At 42.0% G+C, this 25,172-nt stretch overlaps 1 protein-coding gene across 1 annotated transcript in view; it reads left to right on the forward strand.

The window, feature by feature from the left end:
- The window catches only part of mrc2 (mannose receptor, C-type 2), a 228,112-nt gene that overhangs the window by 53,800 nt on the left and 149,140 nt on the right, over positions 1-25,172 (forward strand). Inside the window, exon 2 of the mRNA XM_073070731.1 lies at positions 13,759-14,130. Coding sequence (XP_072926832.1) covers positions 13,759-14,130 — 372 coding nt within the window. The remainder of the gene's footprint in view (positions 1-13,758; positions 14,131-25,172) is intronic.

Below are 25,172 nucleotides of genomic sequence, written 5' to 3' on the forward strand. Positions count from 1 at the left end.
CATCACTGCCTACCTGTTCCCCTCCAATTCACACACCTTCCTGATTGCACATGTATTGCTTAATGTAAATCCTGCAACGCATACCCAACAGCATGATGGGATTCTCTTCAGCAGAAGGACAATGGTGAAGGTGACCACCATCTTCTCTGGGGTAACTGGGACAATAAATCCTGTGGTATTATCAGTGACACCTTTATCTCAGGGTGCGGAATGTGATGGGCTTCACCAAATATTGAGGAGGAGGAGACCTCCGTTGGTCAGGGTTGACCATGGGTGTTACATCCTAACCGTCTACATGATACACAAGCCAGGACAGTACAATATGGAGAGCATATTGCCCATGTGTTGCCCATGTAGCAGGCTCCCCCTCTCCATGCATCTGATGAACCCAAAGGAACGGCAGAGACCAATACAGTTTGGCAACACCAGTGTTGCAGGAGTTGCCAGTCAGCATTGAACTCAATGTAGGACTGCCTGACAGACTCCAGCTCTGGATTTTTCCCTTGGGGTTTCCTCCTGAAGCCTTCCCCATGAGTGGGTATAGCTGCAAGGCAGTGGAGGTTTGAAATTCAAGTTTTCCTTCTCCTCGATGAGCTGCCAACCACAGCTGATGGGCCTATCTGCCCAAAGCGACTGGTTTTAAGGTGCCAGTAATCCACCTTTTCCCCTCCTGTCAGTAGAAACAGTTCGCCGTCTTTAGTGTCTGAGCCACATGTGAAGGCCAGGAGCTGGACTTGGTTGTCAGAGGCCATTTGAGGTGCACGTTATTACGAGTATTTAGTAGGTAGTGGGAGCTTGGCACCATTACCACCCCCAGCTATAACAACCTAACAGAACCAGATATTAGGAAACTTGGTGTGCTGGTGTGCCGTGTGGCCACTTCTATATTCCAGAGGATTGCTGAAGAACTATATTGTCTGTAGGACAGTCACTACCTCAGCTGTTCCCACCTACCATCATGGTGGGTATCATGTGAAGCAACTCCTTGGCTGACCACCTGAGTAGGGTGGCCTTGACCGGCCATCTCACCCTGGAGAGCAGAAGCCTAAGCATTACGCCCACTGGTGATGTTCATCTCGTCTCTCTATGGGTCATCGAATAAGTTTCACTCACTTATTCATGCCTCTTTTCCAGTGCTCCATTTCCTTCCAAGCTGACTGCTGAGCATAGCCCAAGATGACGGCTCAAATGCCAGGGCATTGTAAGTCAGCAGGTCATTGGACTTGCTGCCACAGCCTGCAGTCCGTAACCTGCCTTTGATTGGGGAAAAGCTGTTCAGGAAAGGATAAATATTGCTGCTGCTCAAATAAAAATGAGGAATTTCTGGAAATATCTGTGGAGTGAGAAACAGAGTTAATATTTCAGTTTGAAGATCCTTCTGCAGAACTGGGAAAGAAATATAAAACAAATGTAATTTTAATTTGCAGAGAAGGTGGAGGATGGATAGGACAAGGGGAATAACTGTGATAGAGTGAGGCCAGGGTTACCATAGAGATGATTTCAGGAATCATCTGATCAATGGGACAATTAGGAGGTGATAATATTGACAAAAGGATGCAAGGTTCTGCAGCAGGTTTGGGACGTTCCCAGCTGGTCTGGCTGTACTAATGGAGTGAGGAAGAACTGGAGCACTATCACTATTGGGACTTACAGGAGAAATGGCCACTTCTGATACAGACAGAGAAAGCAAGTTACCTAATATCGAGTCCAGAAGGCTGCAATGTGGGCAGAAGGAAGAAGATAAGGTGTTTTTCCTCAAAGTTACATTGGGTCTAATTATAACACTGCAGAAGGACCCATACAATAAGTTTGGAGGGAGATCAAGAATTAAAGGGCCAGGCATGAGGAAGCTTGAGATCATTCCTGCAGACTGAACACTACTGTTCTGCAACACAATCACCCAATCTGTGTTTGGTTTGTCCAGTGTAGAGAGACCAGATATAGCTTGAACATTATCCTACCAGATCATTAGTGAGAATTGAGAATGAACTGACAGCAGCACAAGAATGTTGTATATCTGAGATTGGAGCAAGGGGTTCCTCTGAGGCAGTGTTTGTGAAACTGGTGCTTTCAATTCCAGCAGACATTCTACTGTATTACAAATCCCAGAGGAGATGATAACCTCAGTTTTGATAAGGCTGTGTCATAAATCATAAATGTTTCTCATTGTTGCTTCATTTTTAAAAATTAATGAACATTAAATTCCTAGCCTCCTTCAGAAGGCCAGCATTCATGATTGAGGACCCCCATCATCCAGGACATGCCCCCTTCTTGTTACTACCATCAAGGAGGAAATACAGGAGCCTGAAGACACAAACTCAATGTTTCAGGAATAGTTTTTTCCCCTCTGCCATCAGATTTCTAAATGGATATTGAACCCATGAACGCCAACTCAGTTTTTTCTTTTTGCACAACTTATTTAATCTATATTTATATACTTATTGTAATATATAGTTTTTATTATTGTGTATCACTGCAGCAAACAACAAATTTCACAACATATTCTAGTGATGTTAAACCTGATACTAATTCCTTTTATGGAACACTTTCTTATCATTGAACACTAATCATTGAACTTAATCATTAAAGAATCCCATGTCAAAGTGAGCTCCCTTTGGTGGGGGTGGGCAGTAGCATAACTGAGGGTGTGATGAGATGAACCAGGGTCAAAGCCAGTCAATATTACAGGCAGAGAGATGGAAGTAGGTGATCTTCTTTATGGCACAGAACTAGCCTCTGGAACTCAGGGTTTTGACGCCAAGGTTGCAAGTTACAAACAGACCATTTATCTTCTACAAACAGAGGTCCAGGAAATGGCATTTGTGGCAAGAATGAACATGTTCTCAGTCTTATTAACGTTTAGGTGGAACAAATTTCAGAGTTGCACACTGGCCCAGTGAATAGACCAACTGGTTCACAACTCGGTGACCCAGCTACATTCCTGACCTTTGGCACTGTCTGTGGGGAGTTTGCACGTTATCTCTGTGACCATGTGGGTTTCTTCTAGATTAGGAGTTCCCAACCTTTTTGATGCCATGGACCCCTACCATTAACTGAGGGGTCCATGGACCCCAGCTTGGGAATCCCTGGTCTAGGTGCTCCAGTTTCCTTCCACATCCCAGGTGCTTAGCTACTGTAAATGATCCATTATGTACAGGTCCGTGGAAGAATTTAGGAACTTTTGATAAGAATGTAGGGAGATCAAAGATGAGAAGTTGTAGGATCTGATGCTTAATAGTTGGCCAAAGGCCAGTTTTCATGTTCTGTTCATATGATACTAATTGGTGGACAAGCACTCAGGCAACTCAAACAGAAAGACAAGATTTAAGTCATGGTAGTGTCATCAGCAGGGTCCATGTGGAAATTTGATACTCTCTTGAAAAAGGCATTAATTAAATGAGCAGAAAGATCAGATCAAGGATAAATCCTTGAGGGTTGCCGCAGGAAATGGGGAAAAAGCTTTTGCAGATGATTCCCTCATTATAACGAGTTAAATAAAAAATGGGGCTAAGCCACTATGGGGTGAGCCTGCTGGCAATGGTCAAGGGATGTTGCAAGGTAACATGGTCAGTATGGAGGATAAGGTGGTCAAGCTGAAGAGAGACGGATCACCTTGATCACAGTCTCACGGGCAACTTTGACGAGAATTGTCTCCATGACAAAGTCCAGAAACCCATTTCAAACAAGTAGTTGTTAGAACATTTGATACAAGCCTAGAAGGCTCAAGGGACATTGAAGATGGAGTAGTGGTTTGCAGGGATTAAGAAGTAAAAGGTTTTATTTTAAGTGGAGACATGAAGGAAAGGTGTCAGTGTCTGAGAGGACTGCTACAACATCTGCTAATGTCAGAGTCAGTACGGGTAGTCACATGGTGAGTGTTATAATGGGAACAAATACAAAAAGGGACAGAGCAGGGGTTACATGGACAAGTTAATTAGCACATTCCTGTGAGACCTGTGGTTCCTGTAACACCTCTCAATGGGTTGGCTGCATTGAGATGAACAATGCTTTTTTCTATACAGTACAGAAATGGAAATTGTGTAGAAGTTGTTTCCATGCGCCATGTCTCCATGACTTCAGGACTCGAAGATTGCTAAGTGTTTACAAAGATGATGGTGCTCTAAATAATGAGATTTGGAACATGTAATTATAGAGGTGGTTCACACTGACAGCCTGTGGTTTCCTGCCCAGATAATGACCCTTTATGGAATCTATCCTAATTACCTCTTGAAGAGACATACCAGCTGCTAAGTTGAGGGTTGGGAAAAATATATATTGTTGCTCATTTGTACTTTTTCTCTTTCATGACGTCATTTAGCATGGAAACAGGCAATTTCAGCTCACCAAGTCTTCACTGGACATCAAGCACCCAGTTGCACTAATTCTATTTTATTCCTCCAGATTACCATCAACTCCCTGGATTGAATTACTCACCTACACACTCAGGGCAAGTTGCTGTTGCTAATTAAAACTACTAAGATGACACATATTCAGGATGTGCGCGGAAGCCTGAGCATTCCAAGGAAACCTTTACGGTCACTATGTGAAAATGAAAACTCCTCACAGCCAGCGCTGGAAGTCAAGATTGAATCTGGAACTTGAGCTGCAAAGTAGTAGCTCTGCTCACTGTTCTGCAGTGCTGCCTCTCGCAAGAGACCATTTAGTTATTTCTAAAATGCTATTTCACTGTCTATTATACAGGCCTTTCAGTCGAACTGATCTCTTGCTTTCTAAAATTCGTCTGAAAAACAATTCTGGCTTGCTCAACTTCTTCATTGTTAAATGTGTTCTATATTCTAGCCTCAGCATTACATCCATTCTTTTATATTCAAGAGCACTAGAATTTAAAAGCAAGGATGTAATGCTGAGGCTTTTGTAAGGCACTGTGATGGCCTCACTTGGAGTCTTGGGAGCAGTTTTGGACCCCTTCTTTAAGAAGGGGTGTGCAGATGTTGGAGAGGGTTCAGAGCAGGTTCAGGAAAATGATTCTGGGAATGAAAGGCTTATCATTTGAAGAGTATTTGATGGCTCGGCCTTTACTCGCTGGAATTTAGAAGATGGGGGATTAGACATTGAAACCTATCGAATGTTAAAAGGCCTCGATAGAGTGAATGTGGAGAGGGTGTTTCCTACGGTGGGGGAGTCTAGGACCAGAGGACAGAGCCTCAGAATAGAGGAATGTCTATTTAGAACGGAGATGAGGAGGAATTTCTTTAGCCAGAGTAGCGACTCTGTGGAATTCGATGCCACAGGTGGCTGTGGAAGCTAGGTCATTCAGTGTATTTAAGGCAGAGGTTAAGAGGCTTTTGACTAGTCAGGGTGTGAAAGGTTACAGGGAAAAAGGAGGAAAATGGGGTTGAGAAGGAAATGGAGCAGCCATGATGAAATGGTAGAGAAGACTTGATGGGCTGAATGGCCTAATTCTGCTCCTCTGTCTTATGATCTTATATTCCTTTAGTTTTTGTCATTGATTTCTATAGTTTTATAGTGATCTGTTCTGCCCCATCCACAGTCAAAGGAAACTTAGCTTGTAAACATTCTTAACTCGTCTCTGATCTCTTTTGTTAACAGAATTTTTTTGTTATAAAATTTGATCGTTATAATGCCTTCTCTGGAGGGCATTAATGAACTATTTGGTTTATTTTCTTACAACCTAATACCGCAGTAGTTACTGTTATTAATTTAATGGAATTTAATTTTCCTAGTTCCATTTTTGAACTCTTTCTATGATTACTTCTTCTGCTCACTGAATTCCTAACAATGATATTATTCATTGTGTAGGTCTGATTCCACTTGACCATTGAGTGTGGCTGCAGTCTTGTGCAGCGTTGAAGACATTTATTGGGTTCTGATGCTTCATCTGGGGATGCTGGAAGGCTGTGCTGCAGGCTAAAACTCGACAAATTCTCATCTGCTCTGACCCTTAAACTGAGCTTCTGCAAAGCAGATCTGCTGATGTCACTGTGTTGTTAGATGCTCTGGTACAGTTACTTCTGAGTTGCTCACCCGTCCCAAGCAAGGACAGCCAAAATCATTATCTCCTCATTTAATCGTTTCACTGGAGAGGGTCTCAGAGCTGAAAGGGTGTACTAGTCAGTCTAATACTGAATGGAGACTGATCAGCTCTTTAAAATTTTCTTAACCAACACCACCTAATCCATAGCTGAATGCCTTTAATGCTGTTATTTTCAACCTTTCTTTCTTAAAAAATATCACTTCTACTGAGTAGTGATTTCTTTGTTATGTGAGGGCAAGGACCGGCCCACTACTTGACCAATCGAAGTACCGGGCCAGATTGAAAAGGTCAGTGTGTTGGTGTCAGATGTTCAGCTCGCTGCTTGGCGAGGTTTACTCGTCTCTGCGCTGAACTGAGGCTGTGGCCTGCAGCGAACGGGCTCCTGGACCAGCTGTAGTGATGACTGGCTTTGTGGCTGTGAACTCACTATCATGAATTTCAGTTCTGAATGTTATTTGCTTACTTTTATTGTTTGCAGGTTTTGTTTTTTTTTGCACATTGGGTGTTTGATGGTCTTTTTAAAATGGTTTGTGTTGATTAATTTGTTTAGTGGCTGCCTGTAGGGAGCCGAATCTCAAGGTTGTATATAGTATACATACTTTGATAATAAATGTACTTTGAACTTAGATGTTCCGGGAAGGAAAACGATATTCTGAGCAGAATTGACATTGTGGATGTCAAGAGGTTTCTTCAGGCCGGAGAGCTTAGAACTCAGCACAATAGTCTCTGGATAAAGATGCTTGCATCAGTTATCCTTTAGTGTAGAATAAAGGCAAATAGAATCAAAGCAGAGTTGGTGTGTGTATGTGCGTGAGAGAAAGATTTGCAGGTGTACAGAGATATAAGAGGAGGGGATGGGACTAATAGGAGTGCTCCTCTATGAGCCAACATGGGCCATATGGAATGAAATGGCCACTTCATGTGTCATTATTAAAATAAGATCATGCATTCAGGACTGATGTGAGGAGAACTTTCTTTATTCTGAGGACAATGAGCGTCTGGAATTCCCGCCTCAGAGAGCTATGTCTGCTTGGTTAGTGAGTTCACTCACAACTGAGATTGGTTGGAGTCTCAGACAGATAGGGGGTCAGGTAGAGAGCGGGTGGGGCTCGACCTCACTGGATGTGGAGAGGTTGAGTGTTCTGCTCCGGCCTATGTCAGTGTCCCAAGGACAATACTGTCTGATCCATCATCTTCAGACAATCTGTGTCATCCATTTAACTCCAGCTGTCCTTGACTTTGTCCTGGAATATCTTTACCTACTAAATGCCATTTCATCTTTCTCTCTGATTCCACCTCACTATGTCAGCCAATTAGATGTTTGTGAAGAAAGCATCAGATTTTACCGCAACTTGCTCACTAAAATCAAATTTTAGTCCCTGAAAGCAAAAAAAACCAGCAGATGTTGGGAATCTAAAACCAGCAAATATGAGAATTACTCAACGGGTTAGGCTGCATCTGACAAGATAGAGAAGTAATATTTCAGATCAAAGACCTCATGTCAGAGCCTTGGTTGAAGGGCCTTTAGACTGACTTGTTTCTCTTCCAGCAGTTGTCTGATCTGCTGATTACTTCCAGCATTTTCACAGTTCAAAGCCATCAATTCCGTCATCCAAATCATTGACTGACATATAACATAAAAAGTTGAGTGAAGTTATCCCCTCGGGTTCAGGACCCTGATGGTTGAGGGGTAATAACTATTCCTGAACCTGGTGGTGTGGGTCCTGAGGCTCCTGTACCTTCTTCCTGATGGCAGTAGTGAGATGAGAGCATGGGCTGGATGGTGAGGTGTTGCACTGGGATCACTAAACTCATACTCCCCTTACACAGCAGCGAGAAGAGAGCATGACCTGGGGTGTGGGGATCCCTGATGATGAATACTGTTTTCCTGTGACAGTGCTTCATGTAGATATGCTCAATGGTGGGGAGGGCTTTACCCATAATGAACTGGGCCGTATCCACTACTTTTTGTAGGATTTTCCATTCAAGGGTATTGGTGTTTGCTTACCTTGCTGTGATGCAGCCAGTTGGTATACTCTCCACTTCACGTCTATAGAAGTTTGTCAGAGTTTCAGACGTCATGCCGAATCTCCACAAACTTCTAAGTAGCATCTCTTTGTGCCTGCCCTGCAACAGTTATTGGAAGAATCTAACAGTAAGTAAAAACATTAGAATTCCCAGTGTGAATAATTTCAGGTATAAGCTTCTAGACCACAAAAACTCAAATGAAGCACCACTGGCCAATTAAAGCAAATCAGGAACTCAGGCTTCACAAAATACCGACTGCTTTTTGAGGTTTCGTCCAATGGGATGTTTTGCAGTTTTAGAATTGCTTTTCCCAGCTAATAGAATCCCATTTGACTTGGTCAAATAGACCTGACACGGTGCATTAACACACCCAATTTTCTTCATAGCTGGCTATTTAAAACTTATGGCAAAACTTTGGAGTAGATGAGAATTGGCAGAGGATTAGAAAGAAGCAAATACTTCTTGGAGGCACCATGTTGGGGTGGGCATGAAGTGCTGAGCCATGTTGGAGTGGCTTAGAGGCCAGAGTTGGAATCATTTGCTTCTCCATTACTTGTTTACAAAAATCTGCATATTGGGAAAATTTGTACTTGGAGCCAAATTAGGAGGCAGCAACTACAAATGTGTGAGACTGATTATGTACGTGGAAGTAAAAAAGGTGTTAAGTACAGTATAAACCTGGTGTTACATATACAGTGCCTATAAAAAGTATTCCATAACCACATAAGACACAGGAGCAGAATTAGGCCGTCTGACCCATCAAGTCTGCTCCGCCATTCAATCATGGCTGATCCTTTTTTATCACCCCCACCCCTTGGAAATGTTCATGTTTGTTTTACAACATTGAATCACAGTGAACTTAATTTAGTTTTTTTGACACTGATCAACAGAAAAGACTCTTTCATGTCAAAGTGTAAACAGATCTCTACAAAGTGATCTAAATTAATTACAAGTATAAAACACAAAATAATTGATTGCATAATTACTTTAATGTGACACATCAAATCATAACTGGTGCAGCCAATTGGTTTTCAAAGTCACATAATTGGTTAAATGGAGATTGTTTTTGGAGACGTGTGCAGTCAAAGTGTTTCAATTGATTGTAAAAATACACCTGTATCTGGAAGGTCCAACTGCTGATGAGTCAGTCGTCAGTAAACTACACCACAAAGACAAAAGAACACTCCAAGCAACTCTGCGAAAAGGTTGTTGAAAAGCACAAGTCAGGAGATGGATACAAGAAAGTTTCCAAGCCACTGAATACCCCTCGGAGTACAGATAAGTCACTCATCAAGAAATGGAAAGAACATGGCGCAGAGTAGGCTATCCTCAAAAACTGAGTGACTGTGCAAGAATGAGACTTGTGAGAGCAGCCACCAAGAGACCCATGATAACTCTGTAGGAGTGACAAGCTTCAGTGGCTGAGATGGGAGAGACTGTACAGAGAACAACTGTTGCCCGGGTGCTTCACCAGTCACAGCTTTATGGGAGAGTGGCAAAGAGAAGGCCACTGTTGAAAAAAACTCACATGAAATCTCAGCTAAAGTTTGCCAGAAGGCATGTGTGAGACTCTGAAGTCAGCTGGAAGAAGGTTCTATGGTTTGATGAAACCAAAATTGAGCTTTTTGGCCATCAGACTAAACGCTATGTTTGGCATAAGCCAAACATCGCACATCATCAAAAACACACCATCCCTACCATGCTGGTGGCTGCATCATGCTTCATTGCAGCAGGTCCTGAAAGGCTTCTGAAGGTAGAGGGGAAAATGAATGCAACAAAATTCAGGGAAATCCCGGAGGAAAACCTGATGCAGTCTGCAAGAGAACTGCGACTTGACAGAGATTTGTTTTCCAGCAAGACAATGACCCCAAGCATAAAGCCCAAGCTACACTGGAATTGCTTAAAAACATTGAAGTTAATGTCCAGGAGTGGTCAAGTCAGAGTCCAGGCCTCAATTCAATTGAGAATTTGTGGCTGGACTTGAAAAGAGTTGTTCACTCACAATCCCCATGCAATCTGACAGAGCTTGAGCAATTTTGTAAAGAATGGGGAAAAATTACAGTGTCCAGATGTGTAAAGCTGATGGAGACCTGTCCACACAGGCTCAAGGCTGTAATTGCTGGCAAAAGTGCATCTACTAAATACTGACTTGAAGGGGGTGAATACTTATGTAATCAATTATTTTGTGTTTTTCATTTGTAATTAATTTAGATCACTTTGTGGATATCTGTTTTCACTTTAACATGAAAGAGTCTTTTTCTGTTGATCAGTGTCATAAAAGCCAAATTAAATCCACTGTGATTCAATATTGTAAAACAATAGAACATGAAAATTTTCAAGGGGGGTGAATACTTTTTATAGGCACTCCATGCATTGAATACCACTAAATAAGTTATAGAGTCATAGAAAATTGCAGCACAGAATCAGACCTTTTGGCCCATCTAGGCTGTGCTGAACTCTTTAAACTGCCTTGTTTAAATTTAGATCTAGAGATTTTAGTAGATTTTCAACCAATCTAATCACCACATTCTTGAGTTAACAGATTAAACGGGCCACTCACTTATTTCAGAGCAATTGTAGAGTACATGATATAGGAAGCCATGCTTTAATTGGATGGAGCTGCATTGGAGGTTGTAAAATGGCATCAAAATTCATCCAATCAAGTATCAAAGATTGAGTTTGCCTATCAGAGGTCGCAGGAACTGGGATGCCATGAAGTCTTGTCATGCGAGCTGGCCCAGTAGCAGCAGTATGGGGTTGGGGGTTGGGGGTGGAAGGTCATGTTTGTAGTTTCTGTGAGCATATCCTATACAATTGGCAGCACCAGGAGACTGCAGTCTCTTGCAATGCAAGGGAAGCATCAAGAAATTGCCTACAAATTAGTGGGTGCATGGCAGAAACAAACACAGGATGTGAGATTTGTCAACATCAAACATGCCTTGGAAAGGTGCATAGTCTTCTCCTCTGGCTGAGCTGTTTGCTGCACTTGTCACAGAGTTATAGAAAAGTACAGCAGAGCAACAGGCCCTTCAGCCCATCTAGTCCATACCAAACCATTGCCCTTCATATCCCTGCCATCCGTGTACCTATCCAAACTTCCTTTAAACATTCAAATCGAGTTCGCATGCATCACTTGTGCTGTCAGCTCATTTCACACGGTCACGACCCTCTGAGTGAAGAAGTTTCCCCTCATGTTCCCATAAAACATTTTAGCTTTCACCTTTAACCCATGACCTCTAGTTGTGGTCCCACCCAACCTCTGGAAAAAGCCTGCTTGCATTTACCCTAACTAAATTTTCCATGCTGTGATTGTTATATGGTTATATACCCTTCATAATTTTGATACCTCTATCGAATCTCCGTTCAATCTTCTACATTCCAAGGAATAAAATTCTAACCTGTTCAATCTTTCCTTATTACACAGGCCCTCCAGTCCCGACAATGTCCTTGTAAATTTTCTCTGTACTCTTTCAACCTTACTTACATCTTTCCTGTAGGTAGGTAGGTTACCAAAACTGCACACCTGATTCATTAAAACCCGCAGGTCCAATCCGTGAAGCAACTGTGGGGAATGACATCATGTGGAAGATAAATATTGGCCAGAACTTGGGAGAAGTCCCATACTTAGTAAAAGTATCATGGAATCTCTTAAATCTACCAGAAAGAATAGACAGAATCTTAGTTCAGTAGTTCAAATCGATAACATTTCCAACAGTGCAACACTCCCTCTACTCCAATGGAGAATTAATTTAGACTACATGGGAGGAATAAAATAACGCACCTGACCATTGTTCCATTTTTTATGTGCTAAGCCTCAGTGAGCATCAACATTCCCTCTAAGTTTTTTTTACAGCTGCACGGACCTACCATTGTACTGAGCAGGAAATTTTCACACAGCTTGAAAACTGTGTGGCACTTTATATTAATGTTGTATTAGAGAAAATTCCAGCTGTGCTGCAACAAAGGCTCTGTGTGTGGGAGCATTTCAGTTCCTGTGTGGCCGCGCACTCGCGCATTTTTGGAGAGAATAGTAGTGAGGATGCAACCAGAGAGGTTCTGAGCTACCTGCAGATATCTGCTATGCCTATTCCCCTTTCTGTGTCATAGAGTAATGACATTAAACGGGCCATTCACCCTGTCATGTCTATGCTGACCACTGTATGAGTCTCATTTGCTCTGTAGTTTGCTTATCTAGATGCTGTCTATCTCCACCACTTCCTCAAGCAGCACCTTCCAGATTCCAAGAACTGTGTGGAAAATATTCCTGGACTGACCTGCCTCTCACCTTAAACTAATTCTCTCTTGTCTTAGATGTTTCTTACTCTCTATCCTGTATAATCCCTCATAATTTCGTATATCACATCATCCCTCAGCCTCCTCTCCAGGAAAAGCAAACCAACATAGTCCACCATTGCACTATGTCACTGGATCTTACACTCTGTGCACTGTCTCTCTCTGACACTTCTTTCCATTGCTGCCAACAGGAAGAAGGTACAGGAGCCTCAGGACTCACACCATCAGGTTCAGGAACAGTTACTACTCCTCACCCATCAGGCTCTTGAACCGGAATCAGAATCAGATTTATTATCACCGGCATATGTTGTGAAATTTGTTAACTTAGTGGCAGCACTACAATGCAATACACAATAATATATAAATAAATAAATCAATTACTATACCAGATGGTGATGCAGCCTGACAGAACGCTCTCCATAGCACATCTGCAGAAGTTTTGAAATGTTTTAGTTGACAAACCAATCTCGTCAAACTCCTAATGAAGTATAGCTGTTGTCTTGTCTTCTTTATAACTGCATCTATATGTTGGGACCAGGTTAGATCCTCAGAGATATTGACACCCAGGAACTTGAAGCTGCTCACTCTCCCCACTTCTGATCCCTCTATGACGATTGGTATGTGTTCCCTCATCCTACCCTTCCTGAAGTCCACAATCAGCTCTTTCGTCGTACTGACGCTGTGTGCAATGTTAACTTCAGAAGTTATGCAGAGGAGATAACTGCACTCAACTTCACTTGCCTCATCACTGAACTGTTCCCACAACCAATGGACCCACTTCCAGGGTCTATTCTAATTTTCTTGATATTTATTGCTTATTTATTATTATTATTATTTTATTTTCTTTCTTTTTATATTTGCACAGTTTGTAGGTTTTTCTTGCACATTGGTTGTTGTCCTTTCTGTAGGTGCAATCTTTCATTGATTCTATTTGGATTTACTGTGATTGCCCGCAAGAAAATTAATCTCAGAGTAATATATGGAGACATATACTGTATGTACTTTGAAAATAACTTTACTTTGAACTGTAGACACTATCCTGTTCAATGTGCTGTTGCCTTGCAAGCTGACTATTGGCAACTACAACAATAGTTTATTTTGTATGTAGTTACAGTAATAAAAAGTCCAAAAGTTTCAAAGGGAAATGAATTCCACAGCTTGAAGCTTTAACAGCTGGGATAATCCAATGTCAGTCTACTTCTGAGAAATAGATGCGTGTGGGTAACGTACTTATATTTTGCCTTTACTTTATATTTTTACTTTAATGTTTGGACCCAAAGCTGAGCATGGAGTTTAAGCTAATGCCTTTGAGGTTTGTTTCCCACAGTTTTGCACTGTTGCAGTCTGGGTGATTTTAGCTGAATGTTGTTTCCTCACTTGGGCTCTGCCTTTAATTTTAACATCATATTTCTGATTGGCAGATACCAGTGTGTTTTTGATGTACAGTGGGAGAGCAAGAAGTTGCCTGGAGAACCGAGGATCCAGCGTAGGGCTGACCCTGGCCTGCAACGAGAGCTCCAGAAGCCAGCAGTGGAAGTGGGTGTCCAGGCTGCGCCTCTTCAACTTGGGATCCAGGCAGTGCCTGAGCACTCAGAGGAAGAACGGAACTGCGCCTGTCCTGGGGATGACGGAGTGTGACCTGGAGTCTGCCCAGATGCGATGGCATTGTGACAGTCTAGGCACTCAGCTCAACAGCATCCTGAATCTGCAGCCTCAAGCCGCTGCCACAGGCTCTGATGCCCTGTGGAGGGTATACAATACTGATGAGGACCTGTGCTCTCGACCATATCATGGTAAGGTCTAAAATCCTCCTTAGTGCAACACGAGTGATTTAGTGTCTGGATTTGAATTCTGACTTTGAGACAATTTGTTAATCCATCTCCCTTACACTGACAAGATTTGTCGGTCTTCTAGTTTCCCTGGATGATAATGGGATCCCTGTTGAGAGGGTGAATTTACTGGGCATGAAGGCCATGGAATGAAAGGAACTGCGGTAGCTAGAATGGAAAATTGGCTAAGCCGATTGGTGAAGGGCTGTTTTTCAGAGTGGAAGGCAGTCTTTCCCACTATTTTCCTTAAAAGAAGAAATTTGGACTTGGGCAAAGAGAGCACTGTTTCTAAACTTGCACAATAAGCAGATCTTGGGGCCATAATTAACAGCGAGGAAGAAAGTAATGAACTTCATATAGATGTAAGAAAGTTTGTAGAATGAGCAGATAGGTGGCAGATGAAATTTAATACTGAGAAATTTGGCAAGAAGAGAGAAAAGTGGCAATAAAAAATAGAAGGCAAAATTCCAGACTGATATCGGGAATGGATGTAGGTACCCAGTATGTTGCAAGTAACAGAGGAAATTGAGAAGTCGTTAAAATGCAAACAGGTCCCTGGGCTTTATTTATACAAATGGCACAGAGGGTAAAAGTGAAGAAATCCTGATGAATCTTTATTAAAAAAAACATTGTCCTGGTCACACCTGGAGTACTGTGTTCAGTTCTGGCTGCCGCATTTTAGGAAAGATAAGAGGGCTTTAGAAAGGGTGCAGAAGAGATTTACCAAAGTGATTCTGGAGATGAGGAGCTTTAGTTATGCAGATAGACTAAGAAAGCTAGTGCTGTTCTTGCAGTAGAAGAGATTTTAAGATCTCATTGATGTATTTGAAATCAAACAAGGTAGAGGGGAAAAAACTAGATAGAGGAAACTGTTCCCATCGGCAGAAAGGTCAGAAACTGGGAAGGACAGAGTGGGGTAATTGACAATAGAACTAATAGTGAGGAAAACACTTTTTGATAGTGAGAGATTAGATGGTGGAGGAGGCAGTATCAACTATAGCATTCAACAGGAAGTGAAATAAATACCTGGAAGGAAAGGATGATGGAAGAGGATAGGAGAGTTGGATTGCTGTTGCATAGAGCTGGTATGAAGTTGATGGGCCAAATGGTCTGTTTGCTGTAGCCATTGTGTGCTTCTATGAACCTTGAAGTGCTTGAGTGCAGAAACCATTTCTAATGGCTAAGCTTTCGTTTTTCAATAAGAAGGTTATTAGAAGATCAAAAACAAGAGAAAATCTGCAGATGCTGGAAATCCAAGCAACACCCACAAAATGCTGGAGGAACCCAGCAGGCCAGGCAGCATCTATGGAAAAGAGTACAGTCGACTTTTTGGGCTAAAACCCTTCGGCAGTCCTGCCAGGCCTGCTGAGTTCCTCAGGTATTTTGTATGTGTTGCATTAAAAGATCAACACCTTGCAGATGAAATGTTCAGGACACATTATTTTTGAATGAATTTCTTCTATTTACCTGACTTTCAGGAATTTAGAATGATGTAAATTTTATTTCATGATCTTCTTCTAAGCATTAGCTTGTAGAGGGACTGTGAAAAGCATTTCCACCAAATGCTGCCTAATTATTAACCTAATTAATGTTTCCAGCCTGAATATTTTTAAGAGTTTTGTTTTAAATTTAATATATTGACCTCTTGAGCTGATCATAAGAAGCATGGGAACAATTATAAAGATGAGGAAACTTGAAAATAATATGTTTTATGTGTCTGTATATATAACCAGATAGGCAAATGATTGTACAAGTGCATATAGAAATGTCGAGAGTGTTTTCTCATTACTACTATGAGGGAAGAGGTTCAGGAGCCTGAAGACCCACACTCAACATTTTAGGAACAACTTCTTCCCCTCCACAATCAATTATCTTAATGGTCCATGAACACCATCTTGTTATTCCAATTTTGTACTATTTATTTATTTGAGTAGTTGTTTTTATGTCTCGCAATGTACTGCTGCCGCAAAGAAACAAAATTCATGACATATCCCAGTGATAATAAACCTGATTCTGAAGAAAATGTTGGTCCCTTAGAGGGTGAGCTAGGGGAAGAGAAACAGCAGCAATTCTAAGTAATTACTTTGTATCAGCATTTAGTAGAAGGTACTGAAAATATCACAATAACAGTGATCAAGTGCAGTAGGGAGAGGGGAAGTTAAAACTTAAAAAGGAGCATTCATGAGCTTTAGGCATTTTCCGGCAGCACAGATTCATTAGCAAGGGCAAACAAAATAAGGTAGGGACAAGTGGAGCATCCATTGTGTGAGTGGACCATTGTTAGAGTGGAAAGGCTTGTGTGAGATAAGTTTCTGGTAAGTTTCTTTTTCTGCATTTTTCATCAGTTAGTGTGGTGAATATGGCTCCTGGGGCTGTCTTGTGTTCTTTGTGTGAGATGTGGTAATCCTGGGAGTCTTCCAACCTCCCAGATAACCACATCTGCACCAGGTGCACTGAGCTGCAGCATCTCAGAGAACATGTTAAGGAACTGGAGTTGCAGCTTGATGACCTTCAGCTCATATGGGAAACTGAGGAGATGAAAGATAGGAGCCACAGCGAGGTAGTCATCCCTAGGTTGCAAAAGGCAGGTACCTGGGTGTCTGTCAGGAGAAGGAAAGGAAATGGGCAGCCAATGCAGACCAACCCTGTAGCTGTTCCCTTCAATACTAAGTATGTTGCTTTGAATACTGTTGAGGGGAGCGGCAGTGACCGGGTCTCTAGCACTGAGGCTCAGAAAGGAAGGAGGAAGTGGGGAAGAATAGGAGTGCAGTAGTGATAGGAGATTCCGTTGTTAGAGGAGCAATCATGAGATTCTGTGGACATGTAAGGGACACCCAGATGGTATGTTGCCTCCTAGGTGCTAGGGTCAAGGTAATCTTAGATTGGGTCTACAGCATTCTAAAGGTGGAGGGTAAGCAGCGAGCTGCCTTGGTACATATTGGCATCGATGACAAAGGTAAGAAAAGAGAGGATGTCTTGAAGAGAGAATTTAGGGAGTTGGGAAGCTGAGAAGCAAGACCTCCAGGTTAGTAATCTCTGGACTGCTGCCTATGCCATGCGACAGCCTCATGTGCGGCACCTTGTCCAAGGCCTTCTGAAAATCCAAGTACATAACATCCACCGATTCTCCTTCGTCTATCCTGCCTCTTATTTCTTCAAAGAATTCCAAAAGATTTGTCTGGCAAGATGTTCCCTCAAGGAAACCACACGGACTTTGGCCTATTTATCATGTGCCTCTAAGTACCCTGAACATCCTTAACATCCAACTCTAATATCTTCCCAACCACTGAGGTCAAGCCAACTGGCCTATGATTTCCTTTCTTCTGCCTCCTTCCCTTCTTAAAGAGTGGAGTGATGTCTGCAACTTTCCAGGCTTCCAGAACCATGCCAGAATCTGGTGATTCTTGAAAGATCATTACCAATGCCTCCACAATCTTCCCAGCCACCTCTTTCAAAACCCTGGGGTGTAGTCCATCAGGTCCAGGTGACTTATCCACCTTCAGACCTTTCAGCTTCCTAAGCACCTTCTCCCTAGGAATGGCATCTGCACTCACTTCTGCTCCCTGACACTCTCAATTATCCAGCATACTGCTAGTGTCTTCCACAGTGAAGACTGATGTAAAATACATATTTAGTTTGTCCACCATTTCCTTGTCCAGCATCATTTCCCCCCAGTCCAATATTTACCCTGGCCTTTCTTTTACTCTTTATATATCTGAAAAAACTTTTGCTATTCTCTTTGATATTACTGGCTAGCCTACCTGTATGTTTAATCTTTTCCCTCTTTATGGCTTTTTTAGTTGCCTTCTCTTGGTTTTAAAAAGCTCCTCACTATTTCTTGCTCTACTACATGCCCTCCCTTTTGCTTTTATGTTGGTTTTGACTTCCCTTGTCAGCCACAGTTGCATCTTTCTGCAAATAGAGTACTTCTTCTTTGGGATCCATCTATCTTGCACCTTCCAAAGTACTCCTAGATACTCCAGCCATTGCTACTCTGCTGTCATCCCTGCTAGTGTCCCCTTTCAATCAACTTCGGCCAGCTCTTCTCTCATGCCTCTGTAATTTCCTGTACTCCACTGTAATACTGATGCAACACACACAAAATGCTGGAGGAATTCAGCAGGCCCGACAGCATCTATGGAAAAAAAGTATAGCCGATGTTTCGGGCTGAGACCCTTCAGCAGGGCTCGATTGATGCTGCCTGGCCTGCTGAGTTCCTCCAGCATTTTGTACATGTTGCTTGGATTTCCAGCATCTGCAGATTTTCTCTTGTTTATAATACTGATGCATCTGACTTTAGCTTCTCCCTCTCAAATTGCAGGGTGAAGCATATGTTATGATAGCTACCTCCTCAGGGTTTCTTTACCTTGAGGTCTTTAATCAAATCTAGTTTGTTACACAACACCCAGTCTAGTGGACTCAACCACAAGCTGCTCTAAAAAGCCATCTCATAGGCATTCTATAAATTCTCTTTCTTGGGGTACAGCACTGACCTGATTTTCCCAATCTACCTGCAAATTGAAATCCCCCATGATTATTGTAACATTGCCCTTTTGACATGCCTGTTCTATCTCCCAATGTAATTTGTAGCCCACATCTTGGCTACTGTTTGGAGGCCTGTATGTAACTCTCATCAGGGTCTTTTTTCCCTTGCAGTTTCTTAACTCTACCCACAAGGATTCTACACCCTCCAATCCTATGTCATCTCTTTCTAATGATTTAATTTCATTTTTTACCAACAGAGCCATGCCACCCCCTCTGTCTACTTGCCTGTCCTTTCGATACAAGGTGTATCCTTGAATGTTGAGCTCCCAACTATGATCTTCTTTCAGCCACGACTCAGTGATGCCCACAACTTCATACCTGCCGATCTCTAACTACGCTACAAGATCACCTACCTTATCCATATACTACATGCATTTAAATATAACACCTTCAGTCCTGTATTCATCACCCCTTTCGATTTTGCCCAGTCATCTGCTTGTCCTTCCTCACAGTCTCACTACACACTGCCTCTACTTGTATATCAACTGCCCTAATCTCACCCCTATCACTCTGGTTCCCAACATTCTGCCAAATTAGTTTAAACACCTCCCCCCCAAAAAGCTCTAGCAAACCTGCCCACAGTGATAATAGTTCCCCCTTGATTTCAGGTGCAACCTGTCCCTTTTGTACAGGTCAGACCTTCCCCTGAAGAGATCCCAATGATCCAGAAATCTGAAATTCTGCCCCCTGCAACAGTTCCTTAGCCCTGCATTCATCTGCCAAACCATCCTGTTCCTACCCTCAAGATAAGAGCCCATGGTATTACAGGTAAGATACTCATGTGGATAGAGCATTGGCTGATTGGCAGGAGGTGAATAATGGGAATAAAGGGAGCCTTTTCTGGTTGGCTGCTGGCAACTAGTGGTTTTCCACAGGGTTTGGTGTTGGGACCAATACTTTTTACGTCAACGATTTGGTTGATGGAATTGATGGCTTTGTTGCAAAGTTTACAGACAATACAAATATAGGTAGAGGGGCAGGTAGTTTTCCGGAAGTGGAGAGACTATAGAAGGGCTTAGACAGATTTGGAGAAATGGCAAAAAAGTGGCAAATGGAATTCTGTGTTCAGAGGTGTCTGGTCACCCACTTTAGTAGAAGAAATAAAGGCATAGACTATTTTGAAAACAGGCAGAAAATTCAAAAATCTGAGGTGAAAAGGGACTTGGGAGTCCTTGTGCAGGATTCCCTAATGGTTAACTTGCAGGTTGAGTCAATGGTGTGGAAGGCAAATGCAATGTTAGCATTCATTTCAAGAGGACAAGAATATAAAAGCAAGGATGTAATGTTGAGGCTTTGTAACACATTGTTGAGGCCTCACTTGGAGTATTGTGAGGAGTTTTGAGAACTTATCTAAGAAAGGAGAGGATCCAGAGGGTTTACAAGACTGTCCCAGGAATGAAGGGGTTAATGTATGGAGAACCTTTGTTTCATCTGTGCCTGTACTCACTGGAGTTTGGAAGAATAAGAAGGGAACTCATTGAAACCTATCAAATACTGAAAGGCCTAGATAGAGTGAATGTGGAGAAGATGTTTCCTATAGTGGGGGAGCCTATGACTAGAGGCCACAACTCATAACAGAGGAGCATCCCTTTAGAACAGAGATGAAGAGGAATTTCTTTAGCCAGAGGGTGGTGAATCTGTGGATTCATTACCACAGGTGGCTTTGGAGGCCAAGTCTTTGGGTGTATTTCAGGCAGAGGTTGATCATTTCTTGATTATTCAGGGCCTGAAAGGTTTTGAGGAGAAGGCGGGTGAATGGAGTTGATAGGGAAAATGGATTAGTCATGATGGAATGACATAGCAGACTTGATGTGCTGAATGGCCCAATTCTACTCCTACCTCTTATGGTAAAACAGTATCTATACTTGCAAACTAATGGCACTATAGGCCTGGGCCTCTTGGCTCTGGATTCCTACTTGATAACCACACACAGTAAAAACATATAGTCTGGGTTTAATATTATTTGCACTGACAGGGGAATGGCTAACTAGTGGAAAATAGAGTTGGGATAAATCAGTCATTTTTGCAATGGCAATTTCTAACTATTGTGGTACCACAGGGATCAATGCTGGGGTCTTAGCTATTTATTATCTATATTAATAACTTGGATGTAAAGATCAAATGAAGTGCAGCCAGATTTGCTGGTGATACAAATGTAGGTAGGTTAGCAAGTTATGAGGAGGACACAAAGAGCTTCCAAAGCGATATAGTTAGATTAAGTGAATTTACAAGAAGTTAGCAGATGGAGTTTAATATGGGGAAATTATATGGTTGATCACTTTAGGTGGCAGAATTGACACTAGAAGATATTGTGATACAACTGATCTGTGGTGGGGGGGGGGGAATCCTGTTGCATGAAGCACAAGTGGTTAGGGTGCAAGTACATCAAGTAATTAGGAAGCCTCATGGAATGAGCTAGGGGTATGAAGAGAGGTTTTGATGTAACTTTGCAGGGCATTGGTGAGACTGCATATAGAATTCCAGCTATAGTTTTGATTTCCATATTTGAAGATATGTTGCATTGGAGACCATGTAGATAAGTTCACTAGGCTGATTCCTGGAATGAAGGGTTTGACACATGAAGAAAGACTGAGTGGCTTGGGCCAATACTCATTGGAGTGTATGAATGAGAGGTGATTTTATCGAAACAGATCAGATTCTGAGGAAGAGGAACAGTATGGATACTAAGATGATGTTTTCATGAGAGGGTAAAGTTTTGAGATGAAAGCCTGTCTATGTAAACAAGAGATGAGGAAACAAGGAAGAATGGGAAAAAATTGCAGTGTCCAAATGTGTAAAGCTGATAGAGACCTATCCACACAGACTCAAGGCTGTAACTGCTGCCAAAGGTGCATCTACTAAATACTGAATTGAAGGGGGTGAGTAATTATGCAATCAATTATTTTGTGTTTCAAGGATTCAAGGTCTGACCCTTGATGGGGGTGACAGCAAAAGTGATTGTATGATTGCAGAGCAGCAGTGATGAGAGGGGATGGGTGAATGGTGTGGGTGCAGTGTGAGGTGGGTCAGAAGGATGACAGGCAAGTTGGGAGCTTGCCTTTCAAGGATCCCAATGTATCGGTGCATGGAACAATGATGGTCTACTCTTGGACAGTGTGGTCCAAATTCCCCAGCAGGTTGCTAAAGGAGGGTTGCATGGGAATGGTATGGAAATAGTTTTGGTAATGAAAAGGTGAATCATGTCAGATGAATTCTGGAGTGAAGTGGTTACATTTTGATCTGGGGAAAATATCCATTTTCAAATGATTATTTTATGCAATTCAATGTTTGCGACGATGTGTCTGGCATCGTGGCTATGTGTATTGTGAAGTATTGGCAGCTTGTCTTAACCCAGTAAGTGAGTAAAATGTGCATATGCTTGAGTGTTAGTGGAAGTTGGTGGAAGTTATAGGAAGATATCCAGAAAATGAAAACCCACAGAAAACTCTTTGGTTATTCGAAAAATCGTTCAACGATTTTTTTGAAGTATCAGGAAAAACTGAACTTAACTGATTGAATGAAAATCAGAAGGTGCTTTCATCACTCAGCCAATCATGAACACTTTCCCAGAAATAAATAATTGGCTTTTAAACATGACAGGCATCGGCCAGTTGTACCACTGTTGGTGTGCATTTCATTTTTGATGCCCAAGAAACCTTTGAACAGATTGACAGATTGAATAATGGTAGATTTTCCTGATAGTTCCTCAGCAAAGAAAAGACATCTCTGGAAAATCGTCCTTTCTTGGGCCGTGGTTACCACCAGAGGGTCACAAATGTCTCATTTATTCTTCTTGCTGTGTTTATAATCATACAGCAAACAGCTTTCCCAAAATAATACTCAAGCCCTCATATTAACAAAAGAGTTAAAATATGAAAATTATATGGCTGTGATTTAATGAGCTGGTATGGATGATTTATATATGGAGTGATGGAATCATGGAATGAAATAGCATCTTGTATAGCTTCCTGTGGACCTCACAAATTATTTCTGCAGTTAATTCACATAACAACTTAGTGTTTCAACTATGGTTGCCTTATTTATCTTTGGCTGAACCAGTTTTGCACAAGATTGTATAAAATCATCATTATTACATAACAACATTGGCATATAAAAAAAGCTTTATTCACCCACTGGAACGTGCCTTGCGTTCATTAAGATCGTGGATGACCCACAGCACAGTTCTGCTGTCCTTTTGCCCCTCAGCTCTTTGTAATTTAAATGGATTTCCCTTCCCACCTTGAATACAGCACCAATAAAAAGCATTCACAGAAGTCTTCTTCTGTGGGACATATCTATCCTGCGCCTTGTGAACTATTCCCAGAAACTTCAGCCACCTCTGCTCTGCTGCCATCCCTGCCAGTATCCCTCTCCAATCCACCTGGGCAAGCTCCTCTCTCGTGCCTCTGGAATTCCCGTTATTCCACTGCGATACTGATACATGTGACTTGTGCTTCTCCCTCTCAAATTGCAGTATGAATTCAATCCTAAGGGTTCCTTTACGTTAAGCTCCCTAATAAGATCTGGGTTATTACACACCACCCAATCTAAGATAGCCTTTCCTCGAGTGAGCTCAAGCACGACTTGCTCTAAAAAGCCATTTCGTAGACATTCAACAAATTTCCTCTCTTGCAATCCGACACCAGTCTGATTTTCTCAATCCCCTTGCATATTGAAGTACTTATGGAATCAATTATTTTGTGTTTTATATTTGTAATTAATTTAGATCACTTTGTAGAGATCTGTTTTCACTTTGACACAAAAGATTATTTTTCTGTTGATCAGTGTCAAAAAAGCCAAATTAAATCCTCTGTGATTCAATATTGTAAAACAATAGAACACAAAAACTTCTGGGGGGGGGGGGGTGATTACTTTTTTAGGCACTATAATTTTCCCAATCCTCTTGTTTTCACAAATTCCAGAGTATCCCTCCCCGACCCTCTGAACCTCTCAAATACCAGCACTTCCAACCCTCTGATTCTCCTGACTGCCTGGATTTTCCCTTCCAGCTCCTCTGATCCTTCTAACCACTGAGTCCCATGATCTCTCAATGTGAAGGTCAATCTCCCAACACCCTATTCACCTCACGATTACGTCCTACAATATCCTCAACCTCCTTCCAATCCTAGTCCCTGCCCTCATTCTCCTCCACAGTTATTCTCCCTTCTCCCCTCAGCTGTCTGCTCCAAAATGTATCTTTAGGTGATCGTTGGAGTTGATGTATCTTCCACCTATAACAATAATAGAACACAGAAGCTTTGTTCAAACCCAACAGCAAGGAACACACAACATGTACCTCATTGGATGTACAGTGGATTCTGGTTAATTGGGACACATCAGGACCAATACATATTGGCGTAACTAAGCAACTGCCCCAACTTGCCAACATTTCATGGAAATAGTTAAAAAGGTATAAAATAGAGAAACTAATGTTTAACTGAGTAACAAATTATGTTTTTAAATGAAGTACCGAAGAGATTGAAACACCGAAGAGATTGAAGAGAATGCTACTACAGTACTGTAAAAACAATGTCACGTCAGTTCCTAATAGTCATTGACAGAGGAATTAATCCGGTGTACAGTGATGTGCTCTTTTGATTGACTGTAAATGAACAAAATTAGCACAGATACCTAGTGCAGATAATGAACTGCCTTCATTGAAATGAATTGACTTTATTTCTTACATCCTTCCCATACACAAGGAGTAAAAATCTTTACGTTATGTCTCCGTCTAAATGTGCAATGTGCAATCATAGCAATTTATAATAAATAGAACAGTCAATGTAATATAGAGTGCACTCAAATCAGCATGAGTTAATCAGTCTGATGGCCTGGTGGAAGAAGCTGTCCCGGAGCCTGAGGCTGGGTCAAGGCCAAGGTCTCTGAGCTTCTTGTCGAGTCTGGAGGGAATTGTGGTGTTGAATGCTGAACTGTAGTCCAAGAACAGCATTCTCACATAAGCATCCTTCTTCTCCAGATGTGTAAGGACAGTGTGTAGAGCTGTGGCTATTGCATCATCTGTCAATACAATGTTTTCAGCAATTGTATCTTCCAAAACTTAATTTTCATTGTAACATTCAAGATGGTTGACTCTGTGGTTAAGAAGGCATACGGTGCATTGGCCTTCATCAATCGTGGGATTAAGTTTAAGAGCAGAGAGGTAATGTTGCAGCTATATAGGACCCTGGTCAGACCCCACTTGGAATACTGTGCTCAGTTCTGGTCACCTCACTACAGGAAGGATGTGGAAACCACAGAAAGGGTGCAAAGGAGATTTACAAGGATGTTGCCTAGTTTGGGGAGCATGCCTTATGAGAATAGATAGAGTGAACTCGGCCTTTTCTCCTTGGAGCGACAGAGGATGAGAGGTGACCTGATAGAGGTATTGTATCCAGAGATACCGGCCACGTGACAGATGCACTGCCACCTGGCTGGTCGGAGGACACACCACATGCCAATCA

Source organism: Hemitrygon akajei, chromosome 18, assembly GCF_048418815.1.
Source record: "Hemitrygon akajei chromosome 18, sHemAka1.3, whole genome shotgun sequence".
In the NCBI taxonomy this organism is placed as follows: Eukaryota; Metazoa; Chordata; class Chondrichthyes; order Myliobatiformes; family Dasyatidae; genus Hemitrygon; species Hemitrygon akajei.